General features: G+C 42.6%; 1 protein-coding gene across 1 annotated transcript; it reads left to right on the forward strand.

Annotated features, from left to right (window-relative positions):
• Positions 1–305: 305 nt before the first annotated feature.
• Positions 306–13,517, forward strand: LOC148160135 (maspardin). The gene is made up of 8 exons (XM_088004079.1): positions 306–666; positions 9,092–9,253; positions 9,679–9,759; positions 10,260–10,405; positions 10,482–10,590; positions 10,697–10,804; positions 10,897–11,037; positions 12,976–13,517. The coding sequence occupies exons 1-8, from the start codon at positions 604–606 to the stop codon at positions 13,099–13,101; spliced, it is 936 nt and encodes a 311-aa protein (XP_087860205.1). The 5' UTR covers positions 306–603; the 3' UTR covers positions 13,102–13,517.

A 13,517-nucleotide genomic window follows, 5' to 3' on the forward strand; every position in this document is an offset into this window, starting at 1 on the left:
TAAATTAATGCCACATACATGAAGTGAATTTCAAACATAACCGGGTTGCTCCCGGTTTGGACATTTTATGTAAAAAAAAAAAGAAAAAAGAAGAAGCTAGAGACGAAATATAAATGTAAATGTAATGGTTCTGTTAGTTCTAAAATATTGCAATACGTGTGGCAGTTGTAATCGTTTAATAGAACTGCAACACAGCCGAAAATATTTTGATTTTAAATAGCAAAACAAGGAAGATAATATTCCGTGGTTGGTTGATGCAGCCAAAAAAAACTATGTTTTCCGACTTCCGGTCGTATCTAAACGCACCTTTTTGCGTGAGTCGCGGTAGACGCTTTGCGGAAGTAGGTAAAAAAGAGTCATAAGACCATAAGACCAGCCTGAAGATACAAAAAACATGCAACCGTGACATGGATGAACACCCCCGGGCACCGTGACTCACCGCCACCCGCAGCAGGACGGCAGCAGTGGCGTGAAGTGGCGACTCGACCCCTTTGAATTTGTGAGCAGCGTTAGCAGCTAGTAGCGGGTTTTGTTCGCTGGCTGTTCGGAGGAGAGGGAGCGCTTTCCGAGCTGATTCAGTCCCGCCTGCATGTGACAGCTCAGATGGAGGAGATCAAAGTGTCTCCTGACTACAACTGGTTCAGAAGCACAGTACCCCTGAAGAGAGTAAGTACACCCACCTCCTGGTGTTTAGATCCATCAAGTTATCCGGAGACAGCATTGGAAGGTTGATTAAACACTCATGTTTTTTGTATTATGAAGCATAACTGCTTCATAATATGTTTATGTTTTAGCATCCATCTGAATAATGTGCAGTTGCGCCACTGCTCCCAGGCTAAATGCGTATTTCAGAGCTCTAGGTATAATTGATCAGTATATAGGCAATAGGCTGCTATATGTCAGTGTACGTGCAAGTTGCTTAAACCAGAGGCTTGCCATGATTTGATTAAAACATTTGGAAATGTCTGCATTTGAATATTAAAATGGAAGTGTTATGTAAAATCTAGTTTCACATCATATTATAATACTCCCTCATCATAAACATACCTAGAGTATTGCTTTGATTCTTTCATGTATGCTTGGAAAATCCTTTTATCTCCCGTGGCAACCATTCAGGGGTGCCTAAACTCTTCCTCTCACAAAGCCCCGCCTATTTCCACAAAGCTCCTCCTTGAAGCTGTAATCTCCAGCAGAGCCTTTCCTCCCCTTGCTCCTCCAGACAAGTGGAAGCAGCAATTAGCAAACACCTGGTGTAACTGCAAATCTTGTGAGCTCATCAAATCAACTACTTCTGAGTCCAATGCTCCTAAGAATAATTGTACAATGGAGGAGCATTATTGTGATGACGTGCTGAAGATGGAATGGTCCCTCCACAGCAACATAGTCTGCCTGATCTGAGACCTTTTCGATCAGGCAGAGGTCGACCTGTTTGCCACAGAGGAGTCAACCTTTGTCCTCTATGGTTTTCCCTTACAGGGGCTGCAGGTGCACTGGTCCAGGACGCCTTGGCCCAGGGTCCTCTATATGCCTTTCCACCCCTTTCCCTGATTTGGCCGACTCTTCGGAGAGTCCTCAAGGAGGGCCAAAGGATTGGCTGGCACGGCCATGCTTCCTACTTCTGTGGAATCTGGGTCACGGGGTCCCATTGTGTCTTCCGACCAAGAGGAATTTACTGTCTCAGTTGGGGGGTTGGATATGGCATCCTCATCCTCAATGCCTCCGGCTGTGGGTGTGGCCACTGGGAGGCTTGAATAGCAACTGACTGGGTATTCAGGTCCCGCCAGGCACCTCAACTCGTCAACAATATGGAAACAGATGGCGTCTGTTTTCCCTTTGGTGTTCTGCCCGTATTGATGATCCAGTCGCCAGTGTGGTACACACTATTTTGGAGTCTTTTCGGTCTCTTCTTGATAAGGGCCGCTCTCCTTCGACACTTAAGATATATGTAGTGGCTATATCATCTAGTCATGCTGACCTTGATGGCTGTACAGTGGGGACCCATAATCTGGTTTCTCTTTGTTTTGTGTGGTGTTCGTAGACTGCACCTGCCAATGGTTCCGCGAGCACGTGTTTGGGACCCGTCCTTGCTCCTCAGTGCTTTATGGCACCCTCCATTTGAGCCTTTGGTTTAAGTGGACCTCAAGTGGTTGTCGTGCAAGACTGCCTTTTGTTGGCTATTGTCTCAGCTAAGAAAACTACATGCCTTCTATCAGCCCATCATGTCTCAGATGGAGCTCAGATGGTTATGATGATATATTGTGGCCAAACCCAGCATTTGTCCCTAAAGTGTTTTCTCATTCTCCTTGTAACCAACCATTGGGATTGGTGCGTTTTCAGCCTACGTCAGGGTAAGCTGGTGATAGATCTGAATTGCTGTGCTCAGTGAGGCCACTGGCGGCATATATTGCAGCCACTGCTGCTATAAGATGCTCAGACCAACTGTTCTTGTGTTATGGGGGCCCTAGATTAGGTTGTTCTCTGTCCTCTGTCTCTCCTATTGTGGATGTCATCTGTCACACCTACACTGCAGGACGCCGGCCCGGCCAGTCAGCGTGAAGGCACACTCTCCCAGGAGTGTCCACTTCCTGGGCAGCCTTGAGAGGAGTTCCACTGGAAGCTATGTGCTGCTGCATCATGGGCTTCTCTGAGCACGTTCACTAGATTATACGATGTGAATGTGGCCTCCTCTCATCCTCTAGACCAGGTTCTTTTACAAGGGTCCTCTGGGCCTCCTTAGTGAGGTTTGTGCTCAGGACATCGCTGGTATTAGTCATTCAGTGCTTTCAGCACCGCCCTCTGGCGGTCAGTAGGGATGAAATAGAACGAAAGTTACGAATGTAACTACGGTTCTATGAATCCCGGATGACCGCCAGAGATTCTCTGTCACTCAGAATCCTTGCATTTCGCGAGAAGATTCTGTAGGAACAGAGCATCGGATGACGTCATGCTATATAGCCTCTGATTGATCATCCGATAGGTCACAGGTGTGACTCTGTTGATATTATTGCTCGAACGGCGCATGCACGAAGGGAACATTCAGTGCTTTCAGCACCGCCCTCTGGCGGTCATCCGGGATTCATGGAACCGTAGTTACATTCGTAACTTTCGATTTAATTAAATGCTGCTAATGTGGCTTTAGTAGCTCTTCCATTTCGTGTCTGTTGAGTTTTTAATAAGCGTCACAGAAACTATTCTGGTTGGTCGAGTTTATGGGACGAGTTTCTCACATCTCAGTGCGGCCGCGAGTATTAACTCTAAGTAGACAACGCATCTGATATGGTTTGATGCATCGTGTAACCGGAAAAATAATACTACTAATAATAATAAAATGATATAAAATCAGCGTGATGCATGACTCCGAGGAGAGCGCAAAAGCTCCTCACCGGGCTGAACCTGCATGATCAGGTTAGCGCTGCTCGTTATCCACAAACTCTCCGGCCAACCGGGACCACAGACATAAACTTTACAGGGAAGACAGACACAGAGCCACACACTAGGCAGCGTGTTGAGATGTAAACGCCGCATAATTGTTCGTTCACAAAGATAAATCATTCTCGCCGCTCCACAACGCGCATCTCTGAATTCGCTACAAGTTATTCTTGCAGTTCACATTGAGCTGCGCCACCAGAGCTAACGCGGCGGGTTTTAAACTCTTACCTACAGTTCTCCAAAGGATCATAATTCCTCACAGTAAGTTGATGTAAATATCCATACAGGTCAGCCTGTGTACAGTTTGAGTGAAAGGAGGCGTGGGCGATCCCGCTGACATAAAGCAGCGGCAGCGTGCGAGGCAAAGCGCAGAGGCGCCAGCGGTGTGATTGGTCCGCACGCTGTCGGGTTTAAATGCATAAACTATAAACCTATCTATTATAAACCTATCCTTTAGGATAAATCTGCTCTGCTAGTGAAATGCTAAGAGCAAAAGAAACGCTTGCAGCCCAGCTTTAAAAAAAAAAAATTTTTTTTAATTTTTTTCCCCCTAGAAACGTAAACAAGCAACGCTTAGCCTGGCGGCGGGGCTAGTAAAGCATGGCGGGCCGCCATGCTTTACTAGCCCCAGGGGAAACCCTGTAGAAGTGTGAGTTGAAAGTAAGTTCATAGTTTGAGAATGTCACCTGCTATTCTGATATAATAAACTTGAACAACTGAAATGTTCCTCAGCTGATGTATGTCGATCTAAAGCCAGACGTGTAGTCAAACCCTCCCAAACATTGTGCTCTGAGCCCAACCAACTCTGAGCAGCTCAGCTGCTAAAACCTTCCTTTTTTAAGAGCTACAACGTAAATCCTGCTGATCTGGGACTGGACTTTGACTAGTCCACTAACCTTCTCCTGTTGGATTAAGCACAGCCATTTATTCAGTAGTTTTACACTGTACTCCAGGCCACTGTCAGTGTTAAATAATCAGCCACTCACTCCATGTCGCTGCGGTTCCACTCAGATGTGAGGTTCTCACAGTGACTCTGTGTTGAGCTGTGGTGCATCAGCAGCTTATCAGGAGTGGATTGTTTGCTAATCAAAGAATCTATTTGGCCTCACCGGTGGAAACTCGCTGCTTTCTGCCCTGAATGAGGACTGAAGGTGTTTGTCCAGCAGCACTGAGCTCATTCAGTCATGGTCACATGATTCCACTCAGAGGGGCCTTTGGATCACACTCTGCTCACTATCACATGTTGCATCTAAGCTGTGAGAGAGGCATGATTTTCACTGGAAAATCTGAAGGTAAGCATCAATGTGGTATGAGGGTTTTTTCTGAATATTGTGAGGAAATGTTAAAATATCAAAGTCTAGCTGCAATTTTTGAACATGTCGTATTTATAAAAGAAAATGTAAAGCTGCCCTGTGTCATTTTTAAGATTGTACACATCAGGCCACAATATCTGAAACATCTGAGGTGTCCTGTTGATGTATGTCATAAATTCAAACAAGAGAATGTGTCCAAACAAACCTGTATGAAAGAGTGAACACATTAATCCAAGCATCTTTACTTTATGGGCTGAAGTGTGGAGAAAGGAATATAAGCTTTCTCTTTTGATACACTCTCAGTTCAGTTCAATGAGGGAGTTCCAGTCTTCTTTTTCAACATGTCTCCATTCTCTTTTTGCATGACCCAATATCATCTCCACACATGAAGAAAAGAGAGGAGAATCTGTTTAGAGATGGTCCTTATGAAGCAAGAGGCTGTTAACAGGAGAATCAGACTGTCCTGTTTTTGTTTTATTGCACCGACATGGACTGGCACGCTGTTGCTGGAAGAGAGCATGGGAAGGGAAGAGACTGAGGCATTTGAACCTGTAAACCTGTAAACTTGTTTATTGGCATGACTATACTGTGAACACAGAGGCACTCGGGGGGCGGGGGGGGGCTTGACAGAACACTGGAAAACTAGTTTAACCAAGTCGCTCACTTGAACCACTGACTAGTAATTGTCTTGAAGTTGATATCGGGACAATAAATGAGTGTATTCTTCATGAAGCCACCAATCTCTCACTATGACACTTTATGATCTGTTTATAACCATCTGTTTACAAAAGTGCACTGTGCATTGATCAAGGATACCTCACCTCCAGGTTGGTTAGATGCACATCACTTATTTTGTACAATGAATAAAAATGCTTCTCATGTTAATCCTGGGGTGAGCCTCTAAATGCTCTGTTACATCTGACAAACTCTAGAGGGACTTTAATCAGTCCCACTGCTACATCCAGGATTCTACAATGTTTTTTGTAATTGTTGCAGCCTAAAATGACTGTTTTTTGAGAAACCTTTTTTAAAAAAAAAAAAATAGCAGTCAAAGTTACACATTTTAAAAATCTTTATTTTTGCCATACAATAGTCTTACAAAAAGATGGATAAAAATGTTGCTGCGGTAAACTGTTTCTTCATTTTAAGAGAAAAATAAAATGTGTTTTGAAAGGAAAAGCCCAATTTGTGCTTAAGTCAACGAGCAAGACACCAAGATACTTACGTGAACAGCCTTGATGATATTTTCAGTGAAGGTTCTGTTGCTAAGATCTCCAGAGTGGTGGGCAGAATAACCCCTCAGTGTCTTGCTCTCCAAAACCAACTGCATGTCTGAGCACAGTTCCAGGAACGCTGCTGTAAACTTCCCCAGGGAGGTTTACAGCAGCCTCCTGACTAAGGTTGTTTAATTTTATTGGTTCTACAATATTTATCAAATTTATTTTACTCAGAAAGTATCCATTTTTCATCCCCGAGTATTGATACATTAAATCCTACTTTGAATTTTATTTCAAATCCACAGGAATTAAATGACAGCTATCACAGATGACATTCTTTACCCAGTTGCACATGTACATTAAAAATGGCATGTTACACAACCAGTGTACAATTACAACCAATTGTAAACAACCAGTTACAATTAAATAATGAAATTAAATAGATAAATTACATTATCTAATATAAGTACATAAGACAAAAAAGGTTCCTTTTATGCATAACTAAATACACAATTAACATTTAAACCAAGTAAATGTATAACAAAAACATTTATTACACCATTAGTTCAATTAATTCAATCCAAATCTGTGCAACAGTCACAAAATGTTATCAAAATCACTCTGTCCCTCTAAAATCTCTCAGAAAATCTTACAAATGTAGCGAATTGCATCAAATGCTGAATATCGTGATATACATCGTATTGTAGGAATATCACATATCATATTGTGAGAATATCACATATCATACTGCATCGTGAGATTAGTGTACCTACTCCTTACGAAGAGTAGGTTAGAAAGATGAAATCTGATACCGTCTCTTATGTTTAGTGTTGGTTTTTCATATTTAACACAGATGACTTCTTTCATTCCTCTCAAACCACCTGTATTCCTGTGTGAAATGTCCACATTGCTGTCTTCAAGAAATTGTCCCTAAGATGTAAGTGAAGTGCTGGTTCTTCTGTGTTGGGCTGTTCTTTTGTATAGCTGCTGTGTAGTTTCTCCAGCATAGAGGTTTAAACACTACTTACTGGACCGGGCCCCACCGCTGAGTTTGTGTTTGGGTGTTTTGTCCTTCGGGTGAACTACTTTCTTGTTGAGGGTGGTGTTAGTTTTTAAATGCATTGGTACATTGTGCTTAGAAAGTGCCATGGTTTGGCCACTTTCAACAAAACCTGAACATTGAGCTCAATGTTCAGGTTTTGAGAGGGAAAAACCAGTAACTCCTGTGTCCTAACTGTCTCATCAGTAACCTCACTAACCTTATTATTGTGAGTGTTCTTTAACTTTTAAACCTATTTGGACTCCCATATGTTCAGAACTGAAGAAGTCTTTTTGAAGAGAGGAAAAACTTTATTAATAATCAAGAGAAAAAGTCAGTTACCACTAGGCCTGTCATGATAAAGGATAAATCAATTAATCGCACGATAAATTAAACCTATCGACCTCATTTTAATTATCGGCTTTATCTTCTCTTCCTGCCGTTTTTTCTTTCTGAATGAAAAAGGCTCAACTCCGGTGCTCTTCACTGACCCTCCCTTCCTATTTCCTTAGTGAAATGCCCAGCGCACACACTAGCGCACACTGTCGGCCCATTTTCAAAACCTGAGAGACCACCATTAGCCGACAGAAATCCTAGGTATAACGGTTCGATCGGGTTCGTCGTGCCTTGTGGTGTCCAGCCACATGACATGGGCACAAAATAATGGCTACAAGTCCAGTTAACTAATTTTAAAACCAGGCATTAATCAATGCTTTACTAGAATCTACCTGCAATGCATGTGGCTAGAGTCAGCGTAAAGTCCTGACTGAATGAAAATCATTATAACCTATTTATGTCACGTTAACGAAGAACAGCTGAAAAGTTACCGGGTTTATCAGCTGCGGTAACAATTTGGCTTCATTTCTATATTCTTTGCACGAAATGTTGAATAAATATTAATGTTTCCACATATCATCTCCAATGTCTGCTGGATTTTGGGTTGCGCCGTGTCAGCTGTTTGGGATTCCCCTCGTTATTTCCCCTCAGAAAGCACTGAGGAGAATCCGCGCTTCCTGATTGGTTACCTGTCACATTCAGCGTTAAGCTCCCAGTCGAGGAAAACCGCTGATTTAGATCGGAGCGGCCACGACTATCTACATCACACTACGGGATGATCGGTTACGAAATCACCAGCGACAATCTTAGATCGGCCAACATTCTAAGATTATCATAAGGGGAAAATAGGGGCAAAAAATCGTGTAGTGTGAACTATTGCATTAGGTAGTCGGATGTGCCCATCTTCTCCATTTAAATCTAGTGATTACTGAAGGGCAATATAGTATACAGACTTCATAATCTGCACTCTTTTGGTTGAATGCAGTATTTATTTCCACTTTGGCTTTATGTTGTTTAGTTTTTATTAAAGTACGTTTTTTGTTAATTGAGACTGAGAGTCAATTTTATTTTTGTTTTTGGTTGTTTTGTTTATTTAGTTTATCAGTTCCAGTGTTATGTGTTCTTTTGAAAATAAAATGTATGTATCTATGGCAGAAAATTGAATGCATTATTACGTCATTTCCATTAAATCAGTGTCAAAAGGTCTTGAAACAATATTATCGTTTATCGCAATAATTTTTTAGACAATTAATCGCTCAGCAAAATTTGTTATCGTGACAGGCCTAGTTACCACCTGCTGAAGCTAGCCATCTCAAACTGCAGTTCTCGAAGGCCAGAGTCCTGCAACTTTTAGATGTGTGCATCGTCCTACACACTGGAATTAAATGGTAAAACTTCCTCACCCTCGAACTTGACTTCATGCTGATGAGCCAATCAGAGCTAGGTGTGCTGAAGTAGAGAGACTTCTAACAGTAGTACACTGGTCCTTCAGGACTGGAGTTTGAGACTACTGCTTTAAGCTGCCAGGACCATCATGTCTTGAAATGTGTGTACAGCAGCGACCAGGTAGAATAGTATTGCATGATGTGGTATTTTTATTATTTTTATGGGCATTTAATAAAGATTGTTTCTTTCTAATATGGTGTAATAATGTATGGTACATCATTTTTAAGACAAATGCAACCATCAGGTTACAGAACAAGTGTTTGTGTTTGTTTGTTTGTGTGCGTGCGTGCGTGTGTGTGTATGTTTTCCAGATTATTGTTGACGATGACGACAGCAAGGTGTGGTCTCTGTATGATGCCGGCCCAAAAAGTATCAGGTGTCCAATCATCTTCCTTCCCCCAGTCAGTGGGACTGCGGAGGTGTTCTTCCAGCAGGTGCAGGCCCTGACTGGCTGGGGTTACAGGGTAATCTCGGTGAGTTCACCACAGCAGGAGTGCTCATGTAATCACTGGCATCTACAAGAGGATAAATCATCTCTGCTTCACTCATATCTTACCTCTGACATTATGTAGAAATACACAAAAACGTAAACTTTTCACAGTCTAAAGTTTTAGTGTCTTGCCCAAGGATACAACGGCTAAGATGGATGGAGCTGAGGTTTGAACCAGCAACCCACTGGTTACATAACTGACCCCTGCACCGCGGTTACCATATCTTCTTACAGAGCCAATGCAGTGCAAAGCCTGTTCCTGTTCTAGATTAAGCTGTTGTGACTCTTTTCAGCCATTCCTGATGCCTCACATTTGTTTTTGTATCAAATCTCAAATTTATTGATAAGTGATCAGAAATATTGGCTGCTTACCAATATTTGTTATAATCATATGTTGTTCTGTTTTAGCTGCAGTATCCGGTATACTGGGACCTCCTGGAGTTCTGTGATGGCTTCCGGAAGCTTCTGGATCACCTTCAGCTGGACAAGGTCCAACTTTGTTTTCATAGATCCCTTGTGGCCCATTTATGTCTCCTGACACACAATAATAAGTCCCCTTGTCTGTTACCATGTCGAGTAAAAGACAACCTCATGCTTTTAATGTGTTGTTAGGTTGCCATTGTGTTAGGCAGTATAGCCATCATAAGACAGTTCAGAGTTCATTCAGAGGAAAATAAAGGTGGACATTTTGATAATTCACATTCTCTGAAAAAACTTAAGAAGAGGCTTTGCAGTAGACAGAAGTTTTCTGTGCAGCCATCAGGGTATGTGGAGGGAGATTAACTTTATTTTTCGGTCTTCTTCTTCTCTTTGGTTCCTTGCACTAGTCATGCATGAGGTCTGCCACACCATCCCCATGATTATTGGTGGTATCGCACCTTTTGTTGTGTTTGGCTATGTATTTGGAAGCTACCTGGCCTGATATGGCTGGTTTATGTGTGTGATGTGTGTATGACATCTGTGTAACGCTGATCCCATGTCACTCTCAGGTCCACCTGTTCGGGGCGTCTTTGGGAGGATTCTTGGCTCAGAAGTTTGCAGAGTATACTCACAAGTCTCCCAGAGTGCACTCTTTGATCCTGTGTAACTCATTCAGTGACACGTCCATATTTCACCAGACATGGACTGCAAACAGGTGCCACTGACTCACTCTCACATGATGGTTTCATTTTAGAGTCTCTTCATTCATGCTGCTTTTGTGTTGCTGCCAGTTTCTGGCTCATGCCAGCTTTCTTGCTGAAGAAGATTGTCCTGGGAAACTTTGCTAAAGGACCTGTGGACCCTAAGATGGCAGATGCAATCGACTTCATGGTAGATAGGGTATGTAACCATGGATGTCAGTCAGCTTTAATAATGACATTAACAGTTGAATCCTCATGCTTGTGTTTATGTGTTAACCAGATCAGTCTGTGTTTTCCTAATACAGCTGGAGAGTCTGAGCCAAAGTGAGCTAGCTTCAAGGCTAACACTTAACTGTCAGAACTCCTACGTTGAGCCTCACAAAATAAAAGATGTTGCTGTGACCATCATAGATGTAAGTTCTGTTGGGTTTTTTTTATCTTCTTTATCTGATTCTATCCTGTGTATTCCAAGCACGTCTGACCTAGCTATGTTGTTGATGTTTAGGTGTTTGATCAGAGCGCCCTCTCACTGGAGGCCAAAGAAGAGATGTATAAACTGTATCCCAATGCTAGACGGGCACATCTGAAAACCGGAGGAAACTTCCCATATCTGTGCAGGAGCGCTGAGGTCAACCTTTACATACAGGTTGGTTCTGATTCACAATGTTTAACCCACTAATCTACAGTATTTGCATTCTCTCTGAAGTGAGGAAAGTTATTTTTTGCAACCAGAAATGGACCAACACCCTGCGTGTATTCCAGGAAGCTTTCATTGTTCTGAGTACCAAGGAAGATCTGTAACTTAGGATGCAGAGAAGGTTTTTTACTGGGAGTATTCTCAATCTTTGGGAAGCATTTTTATCACCTGCCCAACAGACAAACTTTTCTGGTCATTTACTGGATGAATTATCTGCAAATACCTCAAAGTTCATCTTGACTTTAACTGGGCTCCTGACTTAAACCCTGATCAGGCAGGAACATACCTGGACAAGCTGATTTAACAGAGTAATAGGTTCTGTTAAACTCTATTAATGTTTCAAAAATTGATCATCTTTAGTAAATATTAATCTGTCATTTATTACAAGGATCAATCTGAAAGATGAGTTTTTTGTGATCTGAGAACAATTTTCTATTTAAAGGACCGATATCTTGTGACTTTATCTATCCATCATCTTCCACCTGTGTGGGGGTTGGGTAGCAGCCCGAGCAGGGAGACCCAGACTTCCCTCTTCCCAGTCACTTGTTCCAGCTCTTCCAGGGTAATCCCAAGGCGTTCCCAGGCCATTTGAGAAATATAGTCCCCCCAGTATGTCCCGGGTCTTCCTCTGGGTCTCCTCCCAGTGGGATGTGTCTGGAACACCTCACCAGGTTAGGGAGGCATTCTAATCAGATGCCTGAGCCACCTCAACTGCCTCCTCTTGACATGGAGGAGCAGCAGCTCTACTCTGAGTCCCTCACGGATGACTGATCTTCTCAGCCTGTCTCTAAGGGAGAGCCTAGACACCTTACAGAGAAATTCACCTTGGTCGCTTATATTAGCAATCTTGCTCTTTTGGTCTTTACCCAGAGCTTCAGAGATGTGACCGTAGATGAGGTTGGGAACATAAACCAACCAGTAAATTGAGTTTTGCCTTTTGACTCAGCTCTCTCTTCCCCACAGTGTGTCCTGGCTGCTCCATTTTTGCCTCATTCTTGAACAAGATCCCAAGGTACTTAAACTCTTGCACTTGGGGCAGGAGCTCATCTCTGACTTGCAGAAGGCAGTCTACCCTTTTCTGACTCACGACCACGTATTTGGAGGCACTGATCCTCATTGCAACCACTTCACACTTAGCTGTGAACTGCTCAAGCTAAAGATGTAAATCCGGATTTGATGAAGGCAATAGGACCATATCATCTGCAAAGAGCAGAGACATGATCCTGAGAACACCAAAACGGATCTCACCAACACCTTGGCTGCGCTTAGAAATTATGTCCACTTATTCTGTTATGAATAGAATCAGTGACCCACCATGGGTTCCCACAATACTGTGATGGAGGGCTTTGAGTGTCCCAGTGATTCTAATAACTATGTTGTCAGGGGCTTCATGCCTCTGGCAGGGTCACCCAAGACAAACTGATTCTAGGTGAGGGATCAGACAAAGTCAACCCAAAGATGCACTTTGTCTGGGTGAGGGAGCACCAATGGAAACAGAGTGGGGTCATTGAAGAGGAGATGAGGTACCCCTTCACATGGGCTCAGCACCTGTGGGAGAGGTTAAAGGGGTCAGGTGCAATGTGGGATGGATGGTGGCCGAAGGCGGGAACCTCGGCGGTCTGATCCTCGGCTATATTTCATTTAAGATGAAATGTAATTAAGAAATTTATTCCAAAGCAGATTGTGTTTACAAGAGGACCAGACAGATTTATAAGAGTATCACATCATGTCTATGATATATTGTGACTTTTTCACAAAAGTGATGAGAGTGAATCTACTTTAGACAAAGTCCTCTTCCCTGCAGACAGAAATCTGTCCACAAAACAGTATCTATTTGATGTGATGTAAATTTTAAATTACGGTATTTTGGTTTGTACTACTTTTCAGATTCACTTGCGTCAGTTCCATGGAACCAGGTATGCTGCCATAGATCCTGCCATGGTAAGCGCAGAGGAGCTGGAGGTTCAGCGGAGCCACCTGAGCTACAATCAGGACTCTGAGGACAACCAATGAGCCGACGTTGCCCTGCAGTCTGGCTCACCAGGACACATTGATTCCTGAGCTCATTTCACACCAGGCTCCAGGGACTTTTCTGTGGAGTCTAACATTCAATCAAAAATTCAACTAAGAATGTTTTTATTTGTCAGATGAAGCAATATTTTCATATTGACGTGTGGTACATTACCGCTGCTTTGCTCTGGAAACCATACACAACACCTTGCCTTATGTGGAATGATTCTTGCACTCATAAGCTGCCTGAATGGTGTGTTCACATCTGTTTGAAAGAGAAATTGTAGTAGATTGTGCCAGCTGTTAACAGAATATTGAACACACTGGATATACAAAGATACACTGTACGTCTAAAAGTTTGCTTAATTTACCAATATGAATTTTGTTTTTTTGGAATACAGTTTTTCTTTTTGATTTCA

This window comes from Poecilia mexicana, unplaced genomic scaffold (assembly GCF_051168715.1).
Source record: "Poecilia mexicana isolate PSO_F unplaced genomic scaffold, ASM5116871v1 scaffold_3, whole genome shotgun sequence".
NCBI classification, from domain to species: Eukaryota; Metazoa; Chordata; class Actinopteri; order Cyprinodontiformes; family Poeciliidae; genus Poecilia; species Poecilia mexicana.